This window comes from Nicotiana sylvestris, chromosome 5 (genome assembly GCF_000393655.2).
Source record: "Nicotiana sylvestris chromosome 5, ASM39365v2, whole genome shotgun sequence".
Classification (NCBI taxonomy): Eukaryota; Viridiplantae; Streptophyta; class Magnoliopsida; order Solanales; family Solanaceae; genus Nicotiana; species Nicotiana sylvestris.
The window spans coordinates 140,849,531-140,867,817 of NC_091061.1; the positions used below are offsets into that span (position 1 = coordinate 140,849,531).

The 18,287-nt window shown below is 39.8% G+C and overlaps 1 protein-coding gene across 1 annotated transcript; it reads left to right on the forward strand.

Annotated features, from left to right (window-relative positions):
• The first annotated feature begins 14,875 nt into the window (after positions 1-14,875).
• Positions 14,876-15,313, forward strand: LOC104240286 (auxin-responsive protein SAUR68-like). Its single transcript, XM_009795114.2, has one exon. The coding sequence runs from the start codon at positions 14,876-14,878 to the stop codon at positions 15,311-15,313; it is 438 nt and encodes a 145-aa protein (XP_009793416.1).
• The last annotated feature ends 2,974 nt before the right edge of the window (positions 15,314-18,287 follow it).

The following is an 18,287-nucleotide window of genomic DNA, read 5'->3' on the forward strand; positions in this document are numbered from 1 at the left end:
TTTGTTTTAAAATCATAAGATCAAAGGCAAATGTGCTAGGCCCAAGTGAAGCTTTAATTGAGGCACCCTTAACTACTAACTACTAAAAACAAAAAAGAAAAATGGACTCAAACCCTTAAGAAGGTTGTCATGCCATCCATCATTGGGAAGAGCCACCCGGTTCACACAAAACTCCACCTTTGGAAAGAACCGTGGCTTTAAGAAAACCAAAGGCTTATTGCAAACTTTCAAAACAAGAAGCTACGAATCATAAATAAGAAGCTAAGAACGAAAAGTTGCGAAAAGTAAAATGAATATATACAAGAGGGGATTTGTTGAATATATAATAGATGGATGAATATGTACAATATATAACATAACTTTATATACATACCCAAAGTTAAAAGTGTAATAAATGTAACGAATATTAAAATTATATACAACCCAAAGATGAAAAGATAAGGAAAGCATAAAAAGTATCAAATATATATACAATCATCCGAATGAATCCATAAAAGTAGGGTCTACCCCCTCAAATGAAAGCTGGCATTGTCCCCAATGCCAACTAAACTAAATAAAGCACCAAAAAGAGAAAGGGAAAAAGGATATAGGGACTCCCTATGGCATGTATGTCTGCATGGGCTCCTGAGTGGTCCCTGGGTCCTCACTGTGCTCGGGAACCTCAGACTGGTTTCCTGTGGCCTGCTGCTGTGCTGTTGTGACCTAGGCCTGGACAGGCTCCCGAGGTGCATCCTGTGGCTGACTTGAGGAGGTCTCCGAAGGGTCTGCCAACTGGATGACTGCATCGTCCGCTCTGGGAATCATCCTCTTCCTCTTGGGAGGCCTATGGGACTGCTCGGTCTGGGGATGAGCTGATGGTGTTGGGTCCTATAGTAATAAGTCCAAAGGTTGATGATCTGCCTTCATTCTGTCAACATCAACCCTCAGCGCCTTCACGGACTCCATGGAGGTCCGTGTCTTCCTCAGCTTCTTGTGCTTCCTAGAAAGCTCCTTGAGAGCCTTGCTGTGTGAATCAACTACCTCTGTGAGCACCTTCTGAGTGTCGAGAATTTTCTGCTGGTTGGCCAAAATCTCCTTAAGAGCATCCTCTATGGACTGGGGGACCTATGTAAGTGGAGGTGCCGACTGAGCCTCTACTATGGTAGTGAGGGTAGACAACTTGGATGACGCAGTCTACATCCAGTTGTTGGTACTGAGGAGAGCCTGGCTCAGTCGGTGGGCAGTTACTGAATAGGCACGGGAAGAAGGGATCTCTGGGTCTGCTGAGGTGGATGGGCCAGGAGGGATATCAGTGGAGGTGGAGGCAGGCTGAGCAGAAGCCACTACCACAACTAGCTCTTCAGACTGGCCAGTTGAAGCAGTAGTTGTTCCCTTGAATTTCTTGCTCTTGGTGTTATCATCCCCCTGCATGTTGTACCACGAAAATGGGGCCTTCACTTTGACCTTAATCTCGAATGGCCTCTTTTCAACTTTGAGGACCCGGAAATACATAGTCAAAAAGCTGGGGAAAGGTAAGTTTTTGTTATTCTCAGCACCCACAATTGTAATTATCCTCGACATCACATTTCCCACATTGATTGGATACCCCGCCATAATCGAAGCCACCAAAACTGCCCGGTGAAGAGGGAGGGAGTTGTCATGAGCCGTGGGGTCCAACCTGCTACATACAAATGTTTCCTACCCCTGTGCCTCGAAATTCAAACTACGTCTCAAAATCTTGACTCTCGCAGTCAACCAATTGGGGGTAGTATATGGGATTGCCAGGTACTGTGTCAACCAGGGACGGACCTCCTTGCCTAATTCCATCTTCGCCATATATAGTGACTCATCCTCTTCATTAAAGCCAAGGTAGTCATTTATGGTTTTTCCGTCAAATAGCACCTTCAGGTTTCGCACCTTGGTCACTTTGGAGCCCTTTTTGATGTGGGCAACATTGGTGTAGAATTCCTTTACCAAGTGTTCATTGGCATCTACACATTCATCTAGAAAATGCTCCCAATCAACTCTCTTCCTAAACTGCCTCCTCATATTGGGGTTGTGAGGCAGTAGATCTCTAACAACAAAACTACGCTCCGGGATTAATTTCCTTACCGGCCATCATTCCCTGAATTTGTGGTACGCTACCTCACTAACAAATCGGTCTTGCCACACCTCCGGTTTCCTAGTTCTAGAAATACCCCACACCTAAGGTTCACCCCCTTCTCCAACTACTTCTTTTCCGCATACTTCCTCATCATCACCTATTGCACCCTCTCCAGATAATAAAGCTGTAGGAGAGGTGGAGTATTCATCCCCACCGCCTTCAGCTAAGCCCTCAGACGACCCAGAAGACACATTTACTGATGTTTGGGCAGCGGGTGAAGTGGGAGGAGTGTCTCGTAGTCTGTGCCTCTCCGGCCAGTCAGGGATGTATTCTGGGATTGAGTCTAAAGATATCTCCTAGGAGGGCTTGTACTCACTCCCCGGCATGTCAATGACCCTATCAACAGCTTTAATCATTTTCCTCTTGTTTTAATGTTTTGCCGGGATTGAATAGTCAATCTCACCATTTTTTGTTTCCCTCCCCGGGAGGATTCTCCTCTGCTTGGTTGTTTAGAACCTTTACCTCGTTGTTTCACCATTGTCTGCAAATACAATCCAATAAGCTTGATAGTATCAATAGAAGCAGTTAAGAAACAGATTTGCAGAACAGGGAGGAAAAGTTGCAGACAGTTCTCAGAAGTCACATAGTGCGGACCCCACAAAATAGTGTGCGGCCGCACAAGGGTCAATGCGGACTGCACAAAATGGCCATGCGGTCCGCACAGAGGTGGGGCTCAGACTACCCACTCTTTGTATCCAGGCAGTGCGGACCGCACAAAATGTAGTGCGGCCGCACAAGGACCAATGCGGTCCGCACAAAATGTAGTACAGCCGCAGTCCCCAAGGTTCAGCTTTCAGGACTTTTAGCAATGCGGTCCGCACAAAATGGTAATGCAGACGGCACAAGGGCACCGCGGACTGCACAGAATCGACCGCGGTCCGCACTGAGTGCCCAGAAGCAACATTACTTAGGGTTTCATAAATCTTGATTTTAAGTCTATTTTTCCACCTAAGTAGTGTCCCAACATGTTTGCCCAGTGTTGTCAAGTATCCAACTCTACTCTAACAAGATATTAACTAATCTAATTTTAATCAAATCAAAATAAGTATGGTAATACAAGAGATAAACTAAGAAGACAACAAGTTAATGAAAATAATAAAATAAAGACAACTAAATGGAAGGGAATGTTACCAGATGTGAGAAAAATTTAAAGTTAATGATTCCAAGCAGTAATTACGAGAAAGATGGAGAATGAACAGTACTTTTGTGAGTCTGAGAATTAAAGGATCAAAAGTGTGAACGTTGGGCCTCAGGCACTATTTATAGAAAAAGTCCTGGGGCCCAGCTTACATACCTAGTGCGGACCACACAAAATGGACCGCGGTCCGCACCACATAGCCTTTTTCAAGATTACATAGACAACCCACCGCGGTCCACACAAAATGGCATGCGGCCACAGTGGTCCACCGCGGACCGCACAAAATGTATTTCGTCCGCGGTGGCAAACTTCAGAGAGTTGGACATTTCCTCCTTCACCAGTGCGGTTCGCACTAAATGTAGTGCAGTCGCATTGCAAAGTTTAGAGACCTGAACACTTTTTCCACTATGTCCTGCACTGTATCAACACAATCTTGTAATATCTCACAACCAGTTAGCCCAAAAATCAATCCTACACTACAAATGAAAATCAAATAAGAACAAGAAGAAAAATACATGGGTTGCCACCCAAGAAGCACCAGATTTAACATCGCGGCACGACGCAGGTTACCATCACATCATTTGAAATAAAGAAGGGCCGCCAAGTGGCTGTCATCAATTTTTTCCAAGTAGTGCTTAACCCTATGCCCATTCACTATAAATACTTCACCATTTTTGTTCTTTAAATCAAGAGCACCAAACGGTGTCACACACACCACTTCAAAAGGTCCACTCCATTTTGACTTGAGCTTTCCCAAAAAAAGCCATAACCGGGAGTTGAACAAGAGAAACAAATCGCCTACTTTGATCTCCTTTCCACGAGCATATTTATCATGAAGGTACTTCATCTTGTCCTTGTATAAGGACGAACTAGAGTAGGCATGGAATCGGAATTCATCAAGTTCATTAAGCTGCTCCACACGAAGATTGGCTGCAACATCCCACTCAAGATTTAGCTTCCTCAAAGCCCACATGGCCTTGTGCTCTAACTCGACTGAGATGGAAAGCTTTCCTAAACACCAACCGATACGAAGACATACCAATCGGAGTCTTGTAAGCAGTCTTATAAGCCTATGAGTGTCATCCAACTTATTTGACCAATCGATCCTATTTGCATTGACCGTTTTTGACAATATGCTTTTGATTTCCCTGTTGGAGACTTCAACTTGACCACTTGCTTGAGGATGATAGGGAGTAGAAACTATGTGATTGACACCATACTTTGAAAGCAAAGTATTGAAAGCTCTATTGCAAAAATGAGACCCCCAATCACTTATGATTGCACGCGGAGTACCAAACCTTGTAAAAATGCTTTTCTTGAGAAATGCAACAACACTTCGGGCCTCATTGTTGGGCAAAGCCACGGATTCAATCCACTTTGAAATATAGTCCACCGCCACAAGAATGTAAATGTTCCCATAAGAGCTAACAAATGGTCCCATGAAATCAATGCCCCACACATCAAAAATATCAACCTCAAGGATGGGATTGAGAGGCATCTCATCTTTCTTTGAAATTCCACCCACTCTTTGGCATTCGTCGCATCTCTTCACAAAATTACCCGCATCTTTGAACAAAGTTGGCCAATAAAACCCACAACTAAGAACTTTAGAATCCGTCCTCGCCCCGCCATGATGGCCACCATAGGGAGAGGAATGACAAGCCTCCAAGATACTCAATTGCTCTTCCTTCGGGGCACACCTTCGGATCACACCATCTGTGTAAATCTTGAACAAGTACGGCTCATCCCAATAGAAGTCCAAACTATCCCGCTTGAGCTTCTTCCTTTGGTTAGAAGAGAGCTCACACGGGATGATACCAGTCACAAGGAAATTAGCAATATCGGCAAACCATGGCATATTATTTATCGACACCGAAAGGAGTTGTTCGTCGGGAAATGAATCATTGATCTCTAGGCCATCACGAGGCCTCCCCTCCTCCTCCAAGTGGGACAAGTGGCCCGCCACTTGGTTCTCACTACCCTTCCGGTCCACAATCTCCAAATCAAACTCTTGAAGTAACAAGACCTATCGCATCAGTCTATCTTTGGAATCCTTCTTCGTCATCAAGTACCGGAGTGCGGCATAGTCGGTATGAATAATAAACTTAGCACCCATAAGATACGGCCGGAATTTTTCCATTGCAAACACAATAGCCAAAAGTTCTTTCTCGGTCACCGTGTAGTTCACTTGAGCATCATTCATTGTCTTGCTCGCATAGTACACCGGATGAAACATTTTGTTCACTCTTTGACCCAAAACTGCCTTAACCGCAATATCGCTCGCATCACACATGAGCTCAAAGGGTAAGCTCCAATTAGACATGGTAATGATAGGAGTGGTGGTCAACTTATGCTTGAGAAGTTCAAAGGCTTGCATACATTTTTCATCAAACACGAACTTAGCATATTTTTTCAACAACTTGCACAAGGGATTCACTACCTTCGAAAAGTCTTTGATAAATCTCCGGTAGAACCCCGCATGCCCAAGAAAACTTCGAACTCCCTTCATAGATGTAGGGGAGGGAACCTTGAAATCACTTCGATCTTTGCTTTGTCCACCTCAATGCCATGCTTCAAAATTTTATGCCCAAGAACAGTTACTTTTTCCACCATAAAGTGGCATTTCTCCCAACTGAGGACAAGATTGGTTTCTTCACAACGGGCCAAAACTCTATCAAGATTCTTCAAGCACTCATCAAATGAATCCCCCACAATACTATAGTCGTCCATGAACACCTCCAAAATTTCTTCCACCATATCGGTGAAAATGGCCATCATACATCGCTGAAATGTAGTTGGTGCATTACACAACCCAAAAGGCATCCTAGAGAAGGCAAAAGTGCCATATGGACAAGTGAATGTGATCTTCTCCTGATCTTCCGGAGCAATCAAGATTTGGTTGTACCCAGAATACCCATCCAAGAAATAGTAGAAGGCACGCCCAGCAAGTCGATCTAACATCTGATCAAGAAAAGGCAAAAGAAAGTGATCCTTGCGTGTCACTTTGTTCAACTTGCGGTAATCCATGCATACCCTCCAACCGGTGACGGTTCTGGTAGGAATCAACTCATTTTGTGAATTTGCAACCACGGTCATGCCAGCCTTCTTCGGTACACATTGCACACGTGAAGTCCAAGAGCTATCAAAGATGGGATACACAACCCCGACAGCCAACCGCTTGATCACCTCCTTTTTCACAACTTCTTGCATTGCCTCGTTCAACCTCATTTGATGCTCCAAGAAAGGCTTTGCATCATCTTCCAGAATAATCTTATGCATACAGAATGCGGGGCTTATCCCTCGAATATCAGCTAAAATCCGTCCAATTGCCTTTTTCCACTTTTGAAGCACCACCAATGTGGCATCAACCTGCAGGTTAGTAAGACAAGAAGAAAGAAAACTGGCAAAGTAGAATTTGAGCCTAAGAACTCATACCTGAGGTGTGGAGGCAGTGGTTTTAACTCAAACACCAGAGGCTCCTCAATTGAAGGTTTTGTTGGTGGAGTATTTCTATTCTCGATGTCCAAAGATAATTTCCTAGGCACATACGAATAAGAGCCCATTCCATGTAAAGCATTCATGCACTCCACCCGGCTTGCATCCTCATTGACATCAAGATTCAATAGTACGGCCTCCAATGGGTCCTCCACATTAATCATTGCACTGGTGTCATCAATTATCACTGCTGTGATGAGGTCCACAAAAGAGCACACCTTGGTACTGTTGGGCTGCTTCATTGATTTGCACACATGAAAGACCACTTTCTCGTCACCCACCCGGAAGGTGAGTTCTCCTGCTTTCACATCAACCAAGGTCTTCCCCGTAGCTAGGAAAGGTCTTCCCAATATGATAGGAACTTTGTAATCCACCACGCCGTCCAAGATCACAAAGTCAGCTAGCAAAATAAATTTGTCCACTCGGACAAGCACATCATCAATAATACCCAATGGTCTCTTCATCGATCTATCCGCCATTTGAAATCGCATGGAAGTCGGCCTAGGTTTCCCAATACCCAAGGTTTTGAAAACTGAGTAGGGCATCAAATTGATACTAGACCCTAAATCACATAGGGCCTTGGCAAAGTCCGCACTCCCAATGGTGCAAGGAATGGTGAAAGCACCAGGATCTTCAAGCTTCGGGGCCATTGAATACACTATAGCACTAACTTGGTGAGTCATCTTTATAGTTTCACAATCCATAGAACGCTTCTTTGTGACCAAGTCTTTCATGAATTTTGCATAGCCCGGCATTTGTTCCAGAGCTTCCACTAAAGGCACATTGATGGATAAGCTCTTTATCATGTCAATAAACTTTTTGAACTGATTCTCATTTTTCTTCTTCGCAAGCCTTTGAGGATAAGGTGGAGGTGGTCTTGGCAAAGGAGCCTTGGCTTTTGGCACAACCGGCTCTGGCATGTCTATTATGTGTTCCCTAGATGGGTTCACATCATTTTGAGTTTCCACCTCGACATCTTGAATATCAATTCTCACTTTTTTGTTCACATTTTCATCAACCGCATCTTCAACTACCAAAGGGACTTCATCTTCTTGCAACTCAACATCATCATCCAAGATTTGCTTTTATTTGGAAGCATTCACATCACCGCCTCTCCCACTTCTTGTTGTAACCGCCATAACATGGTTGTTCCCACCCTTCGAGTTCACTACCGTATCACTTGGTAGAGCACCCTTAGGGTGAGTATTTAAAGACTGTGAGATTTGGCCTAACTGCACCTCCAAGTTTCTGATAGAGGTATTGTGGGAAGCCAACTGAGCATCCGAGTCCACATTCTTCTTCATCATCTGTTCGAACATCATTTCAATTCTAGCCATATAATTGCTAGAAGAACTAGGACCTTGGGATGGAAATGGGGGTGGATTGTTCGGTTGTTGGTACATTGGGGGCCTTTGAAAGCCTTGCCCTCGGTTTCCTTGGTTTCCATTGTTCCATCCACCTTGATTGCTATTGCCACCCCAATTGTTGTTATTACCATTCCAATTCCCTTGGTTGCTCTGATTGTTATTCTGATTGCCCCAGTTGTTGTTTTGGTTGTTGTTCCCCCAATTACCATTGTTTTGTTGTTGATTTCCCCAATTGCCTTAAGGTCTCCATTGTTGTTGGTTGGAAGAGTTTCCCCGTTGGCCTTGATAATTATTCACGTATTGAACAACTTCACTTTGTTCATCATAACCATCGTTTTGAAATCCATCACAGTCATCATCAAATTGCTCAGAGTTCCCTTGGTTTTGTTGCCTTCTTTTGTTGACAAGCATATTGACTCCCTTCATGGCATTCACTTGGCGAGGATTTTGGACTTGTTGCAACTGTGACTTTGCTAATTGGTTCATAGTAGTTGTCAGCTCAGCTATAGCTTTCCCGTGATCATGTAATTCCTTGTGCAAATGAGTGACCATGGGGTCACCTTGAGGCACATTGGCTCTACTTTGCCATGTAGAAGAAGTGTCAGCCATCTCGTTAAGTATATCACATGCCTCATCATATGACAGCTTCATAAAGTTGCCCCCGGCAAGTTGGTTCACTATGCATTGGTTTGTGGTGTTAATGCCCCGGTAGAAAGTTGGTTGGATCATAGCCTCGGTCATATCATTGTTGAGGTATTCTTTCACCATTGTTCTATAATGCTCCCAAATCTCATGCAAAGGTTCTGTAGGCTCTTGCTTGAAGACCAATATTTCATCTCGCAATGCCGCCATATGTCCCGATGAGAAATATTTAGCAATGAACTTATCCGCCAACTCATCCCAAGTTGTAATGGAATGGTTGGGAAGACGCTCGAGCCAATCCAAAGCCTTCCCCCTAAGTGAGAATGGGAAAAGTCTCAACCTAAGAGCATCCTCGGACACATTAGTCTATTTGCTCCCCTAGCATGTATCCACGAACCCCTTGAGATGCTTGTAAGCATTTTGATTTGCAGCGCCCGTGAAATACTCACGCTGCTCAAGCAAGGTCAACATCACGTTGGTTATTTGAAAATTGCCCGCCCCGATTCGGGGTGGAACAATAGCACTTGCATAGCCCTGGTTCAGAAGCACTCTAGGGGCCACTCTTGGAGGTGGCGGAGGAGGGTCTGAGATATTGTCATTAATATTAGCACTAGCCTGGCTGCCTCTACGTTGTCCTTGAGGTACAAGAGGTACCTCATCATCTCCAACATCATCTACCTCCTCCCCCGCAATCACATTTCCAAGAGGGTCATTAGCGTTGTTCGCTATCATTTAGTACCTGAGTTGTGACACAAACAAGTTAGTAACAAAGAAGGAAAGAAGAACAATACACAAAACTAACTATATAGATAACCAAAACCGTTAACTCCCCGGCAACGGTGCCAAAAAGTAATCACAGCCTACCCTGCACTACTATTGAGTAGAGAGAGAGGGTCGAAGAGCTTTTACCCGATTTAGGGTCGGGATCAATTTCCACAGAGAGCTAGAATTTGGAGTCGGGTATCTATCTAGTTTAGAGTTGCGTATGTATTCCAAATTGCACTTCTAATAATTTTTGGGGTTTTTGATTTACTTCTACTTTTATCAAACTACAATGGTAAATAAAACTAGATTAAGCGAAGAGTAAAACTAATGAGGATTGTTCAAATGGTTTAAAAGGCACTAGGGTAGTGACTTTCGCCTAGGTGGTCAATTGACGGGTAATTGAGTCTAAGACACGATTGACATAATTGGGGAGTATGATATAATCGTTGAACGATATTACCCACTCTACACCTCTCGGTGGTTTGAGTGATTATGCCTGAATTGACTTTCTCAAGACCAATTGGGTATGCAAATTTGCACAAGCAATCTTTGTTCAAGTCGGGTATTACTCTCTCGAGGTTTAACCCTTTAATTGGGGTTGTCAATCTCTTGAGTACGCCCCAATTCCTTGTTGGACCAATTTCGAAGACTTAGGCTCTCTTTCTCAAGAAGAGCTCAAGTCAACTAAATACAAAATAGTGTTTGCAACCACTAATTCAGCAATTAACCATGAAATGGCCCAAATATCAAATACCCATAGTCAATTTAGCCCTACAATTCAAGACCCGTCAATTACCCACACTAGGGTTGAGCCACAACCTTAGCTTATGGGTCTAGCTACTCATAATTAAAGAAGAAAAACAAAAAATAGATGAAGAACAACTCATATTAATTAATTACTAAGATAAACAATAAGATTCAATGATGAAATGTAGATAAAATTGCCCAAAATGGCTAAAATATTCGAACACACGAGCGCAGCTATGTTCTAAAACTATCTGATACCCTAAAAATGGGAAAAGAAGCTATTTATATTAAGTTAAAAAATCTGGACAAAAATACCCCTGCGGGGCTAGTGCGGACCGCATAAAATGGTGTGCGGCTGCACTAGGGATATAAGCTTGAAAATCTAACTCTCTGAACTCGAGTACTGCGGACCGCAGAGAATGGACTACGGCCACTGAGGCTTCTAGTGCGGTCCGCATAAAATGGAGCACGGACCGCATTGGCTTGAACTCGGAATTTGGCAACTCTCTGATCCTCCTTACTGCGGACCCCACTAAATCGAGTGCGGCCGTATTGATCTTAGTGCGAACCGCACAAATCCTAGTGTGGCCGCATTGCCTTTATGCCTGAATGTCATGCTCTCTGACCGCACAAAATGGTGTGCGGCCGCACTGGCCTTGTTTTGCTTAAGCTTTGTCTTGTCTTGATACTTGTGCAAGTTTCACTCCTTTTGAGCTGATATTTGACTTCTTGTCACTTTGTTGATCAAACCTCCAATCAAGCACAACTTGTTAGCCTTTGGGACTATTTTGTACACATTTCTAATCAAAACTTAAGCAAGAAGGAGTATAAAATGTATCAAAATCCCTAGTTATCACACTACAGTAAATATCCTGCAGGGATAGAGGGATACTGTGATGCAAATTGGATAACTGGTTCAACTGATTCTAAGTTCACAAGTGGATATGTATTCACTATTGGTGGAGGAGCGGTATCTTGAAAGTCATCCAAATAAATTTGTATTGCCCGCTCTATAATGGAGGTTGAGTTCATAGTCTTGGATAAAGCCGGTGAAGAAGCTGAATGGCTCCGGAATTTCTTGGAAGATATTCTATTTTGGCCCAAACCGTTGGCACCAATATGCATACATTGTGATAGTCAAGCGGCAATTGGAAGGGCTGGGAGCGTTATGTATAACGTTAAATCTCGTCAGATACGACGAAGACATAAAACCGTTAGACAATTACTCTCTAGAGGAATTATCACGATTGACTATGTAAAGTCAAATGATAATGTGTCAAATCCACTTACAAAAGGCCTAACTAGAGAGGTAGTTGAGAAGTCATCAAGGAGAATAGGACTGCGGCCGAGAACAAGTCATAGTGGCGGTAACTCTACCTAGAAGACCGGAGATCCCAAGATCTAGGTTCAAGGAGATCAAACAGAGTCATTAATGACGGTTCAACATTGTCAACTAAACTTTTGGTCCATTCTCGTGATGAGACAATGTTTAGTACCAAGGATAAAACATTAAGGCTTTTTAATGATTTCTAATTTTGATACGGGGTATATCAAATAGTGTATCTACGGGATGACACGTATAGGAATCACCTATGTAAGTGTGAAGTGTTAGCCGCTTCAAGGAGAACTTTGTAAGGCCAGTTCTCTACGCACTTATGAAACTAGGCGGTGTTCATGGCTGAAACGAACATAACAATGAGAACCAAAGACGGTTAAGGGTTGGTTGTGTGACTTGTGATTATCTAGGTATACACCAAAGTTTGATGGTTCAAAGATATCAAATCTACCGATTGATCGAGTATATCCGACATAAGTTCACTACGGAAAGTTCAAAGGGAAACCTACTTATCCAGATGCAATTAATCCTTACTTGCGAATCACACAGTTTTTCATGCATACTTCCGTGATATAGCCATTCCCCATTCATGTGGGGGATTGTTGGGTTTTTTATGTATTTAATTAATATATTAAATACTTAAAAGAGAGTGAATAGGAAATGGAAAATGAAATTTTTGAGAGAAATTTTAAGTTTCCTCCCCCTTGGTAAATGGTCATTGTCCCATATTAGAAGAGGAAGAGGTTTTTATGGGTATATAAGCAATTGCTCTTCTTCTAGCTCTTAAAGAGTTGAGAAGAAGGCAAGCCTCGTGTCGTCGTCGTCGCTCGCTCGGCTCGGCTCGGCTTCGGATTCGGATTCGAATTTGGATTCGGATTCGGATTTGGTCAAATGATCGATTAATTGATTAACTTTTTGGACCAAATTTATTTGTTAATAGTAAAATATTAACAGAAATGTTATTAAATATTTATTTTAATAATAGAATATTAATATTAAATCCAATCCATTTTTCTATTTTGGTAACAGAAAACTAACTTCCCTCTTCAATTTTCCCTCTTTATTATTGAGTAAATAGTCATTTATGTAATGGCATTTATGCTGTGGCCGTTTTGCAGAAACAACCATTCTGAAGAGTTGCACCTCTTCGGATTTCAGCCCAACTTTGGCTATAAATACAACACTATTCTGCTCAGAATTTCACTACAATTTTCTGAGTTTCTCCTCCTTCTTCTGCATACTTTTAGCATCAAATAAAGCAATAGTAAGTGTGATTTGCTACCGAACTTTGTGTTCATTGAAACACTGGGGTTTGAAGTACCACTACACCAGTGCGTAATTTGTTCTATCCTGAAAGGAAATAATCCATAACCTTGGGCACTATGGGGGGATTAAATTCCTTAAGGAAACACTGTGAATTCAGTGGGCTCGAATTGGTTTTCTGTTATTTCGTTGTTCACTTTTGTTTATGTTCATTTCTGGTTATGTTCATTTATATTTCCAGAATTATTTTACAAATACAGTTTACTAACAAAAACTTTTTTCTCCCTATAGATAGAGTCAAAGAGAGCAATAGAATAGTATTCAAGCGTTTGTGCTCTTTGTTATGGTTGTTATATATGAATGTTGCTCCAGATGGCGGAAAGGTTTTTGTTCCTTTGGACGAACAATTTGTAGGAAACAAAGGTTGGACACAAAACAAAAACTTCTTTTTACAATATATTTGTAAGAGAAACATAGACTTCATTTAGGTAATGAATGATGCAGTATTCTTAAAATGCCACTCTACTTGACACTTTAGTCGCACTGAATACATATTAGGTGAGTTTTCACGTGTTTTTAGAAAGCTTTGTTCGAATATTGACTTCTGTACTATTATTATTTAGCTATCCTGAAACAAAAATCAAGAACCATGACTCTTCTAATGGAAGACTTTAGTCTCTAATTCTCATACTAACAGAACTAAAGGTGAAAAGTACTAGTTCAACACGATTATTCTATTTTTATTCAATTCAAGCTCTTCTAATTTCTGCTAACCAATAGCTAAAAGTAGGACGGTCGGGGCGGGTCGGATATCGTTCGGGTCGAAAACGGGTAATGAAAAAAATGGATAAATTATCCGACCCCATCCATATTTAATATGGATAAAAAACGGGTTAACCGGTGGATAACATGGGTAACCATATTATCCATGACATTTCAAGTGGGCGTTTGGACATAAGAATTGTAAAAATTCCAAAAAACAATTGAAAAAACATTTCAAGTGAAAATTGTATTTTAAAATTAGAGTCGTGTTTGGACATGAATATAGTTTTGGGTTGTTTTTGAAGTTTTATGAGTGATCTGAGTGAAAATTTTGAAAAATAACTTTTTTGAGTTTTTCAAATTTTCGAAAAATTCCAAAATTCATTAGTGAAAATTGAAAATTTTATGGTCAAACGCTATTTCGAAAAAAAAAAGTAAAAGAATTTCAAAAAAAAAATCTTATGTCCAAACGGGCTCTTAGTCTCCCTAACTTGAGGAACCCCAATTTGAGACTTTACAAATGTAAAAGTTTGACGCATTGGTTATCCATTAGTTATTCATTTTCTAAATGGATAATATGGTTTTTATCCATATTTGATCCGTTTTTAAAAAACTCATTATCCAACTCATTTTTTAGTAGATAATATGGGTGGTTAACTATTTTCTTTTAACCATTTTGTCGCCCCTAACTAAAAGTGAGTGATCAGAAAGCAAAAAAAAAAACCATAATATCTCGTGATGATCTTTCCTGTCTCTCTATGATTCAAATAAGTTGCACTGGTTTTAATCACATTTAATGCAGTGGTTTTTATGTAAAGAAAAACCAGCCAAGATGACAATTTAAAGACCCCTTAGCACATGATTTGTTCTTTTACCAACAATTCTTTATTCATTAATGGTTTTGAAATTATTGGCTTTTTGTGAGAAGTCCCAACTCCCAAGTATGAGTTGATAGCCTAACTAATAGGTCCAAGTTGTTGTCTACCAAAGTGAAGAGAGGAATTTTTCACCAATTTAAGGGCCCAAATCTACGTGACCAACAGTCATCAGCACATGGCTTTGCCTTTATTCATTAGTGACAAAACTTTAGCTGCAATTCAAAGCTTGTCTACATCCTCTTGTATATATATAATCCCTTTTCCAAGAGCCTTTTCATCATCAAGAATGAACATTTTTTATCCAGTTATCAAAAGACTCTACATTTTTAGCTTACGAATATGATCAGTGCTAAGAAACTCATCAAGATGACCAGGAGATGGCAAAAGTTTGCGGCCAAGCAAAGGAAGAGGATTTCATTTCCAAGAAATGGTAGTGATGCAAACAGTTGTAGTACATCTTCATCCTCAATTGCCATAAAAGGCCATTTTGTAGTCTATACAACTGATCAAAAGCGCTTCGTAATTCCCTTGGCTTATCTTGAAATTGAAGTCATTAGGCAACTTTTAAACATGTATGAAGAAGAGTTCGGGCTACCACGTGGTGGACCTATTACATTATCGTGTGATTCAGACTTCATGGACTACATCGTTTCACTAATCAAGAAAGGCGTAGTTGCTGCAGATTTTCACAAAGCATTGCTTCTTTCAATTACTTCATGTTGCTGTTCAACCTCTTATTTGCACCAAGGTGGAAACCAACAACTCCTTATTTACTAAGTCATGACATCATATTTTGTAAATGATAGCTCTAAATAGATTGTACAACAGTTGAAAAATAGGCAATGGAAAGCTTGTATTATTACAGATGGAATAGAGTTTTATCTTGAAATTAACCAGATCCCAAATTATGAGTTTAAGTTTTATGCACTAATAACGTAAAACTTAAAAGGTAATTACAAGTTACTTTATTTAATAGCATTGATTGATAATCTAGAATGAATGATAAATAACCTGCTTTAACAGACTAAATTGTACAAATTGTGTAAAAAAAATTATTACCTTGTTATTATATATAACTTAAATCTTAAAATCATATAGTAGGCACTTTCTTATTGCATTGAAAATAGTGGCTAAATTTTAAATTTGATGAAATCCAATTTGTGGACATAGATTTTTCTTCTTCTTCATTCATTCTTTCCTTTTTAGGACATAACTCTAGAAAAAGTAGGGGAAACTTTACACGCTGCACTGTATAATACTTCCTCCTCTCAAATTATCTGTCGTGATATTTAAAAATAATTATATCAAATTGTTTGTTATTTTAGAAGCTCAAGACAAACTTAATTATTTTTTCTATTTTACCCTTAATAGTAATTATTCTTGAAGATTATAAATACCTCAATTTATGGGGTAGTATTATGATTGCTCAAATACTAATAAGACATAAATAAGGATAAAATAGTCAAAAGAACCTTCAAATTATTATTTTCTTAAGAGACATGTAAAACATAAATACGACAGATAATTTGAGACGGAGGGAGTAACACTAACCAAAAAAATCAAAACAAAATATATCACTTTCTTAAAACTAAGACAGGAGACACAACACTTGAAAATAACAAAAGAAGAGATCATAAATCAACAAATTTACCTAAAGCTGAGCTTAACGGTAGGAAATTTTCTAAATGTGCAACCAAACAGAGCATAATAAAATACTTACTACTATTGAATCTTCGACAAATAACGAAAATGAAAATAACCGACCTGATTGAACAGTCCTCCTTTTCCGTCACTGCACAAAGTTCCACGAGATAAAAAACTTGTGCATAAATTGCAATAGAAGAATGCGATTTATAAGTCTTATTCATCAACGCGATTTAGAAGTCGTACTCTTAACATGCGATTTATATGCTCATCCTTCAAATTTGATTTCTTGTCGCACATTAACTCTAAACTATTAGTGTTATTTTGTATTGATGCAAATTAATTATAAATCTATGTTAATTTATAGGTATGAAAATTAATTGTAAAGCGTTTAAATGATGTGAAATTATAAAGTGCCCCTTTTTCAGACTTTCTTTGCAGTTAAAATTTTATATATTATAAATCTAGATTGAAAAGAAGCTGCAAATTTCACTTTTTTGGACTAATTTTTCTGAATGTATAGAATTTAATAAATGGAACCAAAATTGGGTATTTGGTATGATCAAATGTATGTACTAGAAAGCTTTAGATATTCCGTTCAGAATTCAAAGTCCATTTACTTGTTTGTGGAAAGAATGAAAAAGGAGAGGCTATAAATTAGATCAAATCTTTAGAGCACAATAGAAGCTAACTTCAGATATCTAAAGAGAATCCTTTCAATCATTTGCATTTTGAAGTCTGTTACTTTTTCTTTTTGCTTGGCTTCATTTCTTCATGTACTTCTATACATTGCCCGGTGTTGACTAGAACCGCAAATGGCCTAAGTCAGCTAAGTGTTTGATCGCCTATCTCTGGTGATAGTTGATTTTTCAGAAAACTTTAGCTAATCCTGATTCAAGTCAGATATCAGATTTCACGCATATTAATAAATTGTTCTAATTAATCTTTTTCCCGTTAAATGAGTCTCTACAATGCACAACTCTCCAAACGTCTAGCTAAAGAAGGCATGTGCTTCAATACTTGTTCAGCAGTAAGACTTGTACAAGAATTTCTAAGAAGCCTACCCAATAAACCAATTAAGGGTAATGCGTAGACCTTCTTGTTGTTGTTATATTTCAGCCTCCTATCTTGTTTACTACTGTCATCTACATCAAAATTTCTTCTTTCTAAACAGATCCAATCTCTGAAGAGTACTGATTTTTCCAAGCTCTCCCTCATAGACGCTCTATGATCACCGATTTGAAGTCTTGCTTGACTGAAAGCGCTCTCCGATGCCACTGTTGAAGCTTGAATACTTAAAATATCTCGAGCCATCCTTGAAAGAACCGGATAGTATTTTTCTTTGTCCTTCCACCATTTCGAAACATCAAAGGAGCCGTCAGGATTCTCTGATTCAAGTCCCTACGACAAATAAACTTGAAGCTCATTTAGTTGTGAACTATCACCAATATTATCACCTCGAGAACCCCTGAACTCCATCCAAGAACTAAGTGCTTTTAGGCACGCAGTTCTTTTAGATGATTGCGAACTAGACGAAGTAGGAGTTGGAATATTTGGTCTAGCATGATCTAAGGCAAGTTGATAAGCATAATAAATTTTTTGAGCATTTATTTTAATTGAGGCTTTTGCATCTGCAAGTGTAGAAAATTACTCATCTGAAAGTGATAAAGCCTTATAAATATTTGTATACCAAAAGTGAGGACCTCCTAATTTCATGGTAGGATTTAACATGGCAGCAACACCAAAAATAGAGGGGATAGGAAAAAAATATTTTTTAAACTTATCTTTTATAGAATTAATAGCAAGTTGATAAATTACCTCACCCTCTGAAAATTGAGTAAACAAATCTGCAAGTGCTGCAATATTAACTAAACAGTTAGAAATAGTAGGATAATATTGCCCAGATAATTCATTTGTAGCAACATGAAATTTTTCTAAAAAGTCTACAAGAATTTTAACATTAGTCCAATCCTGATTTGTAAGGTGCTCATCATCATCATCATCACCACCAACACGAGCATTAAACATTGCGTTTATTGAGTTTCTATATTCATATGCCATATCTAAACTTTCATACATGTAATTCCATCTAGTCGGACAAGGTTTA

What these genes read in the sequence shown, in the direction of transcription:
- LOC104240286 (XM_009795114.2), top strand. Translation starts at nt 14,876, where the DNA reads ATGATCAGTGCTAAGAAACTCATCAAGATGACCAGGAGATGGCAAAAG.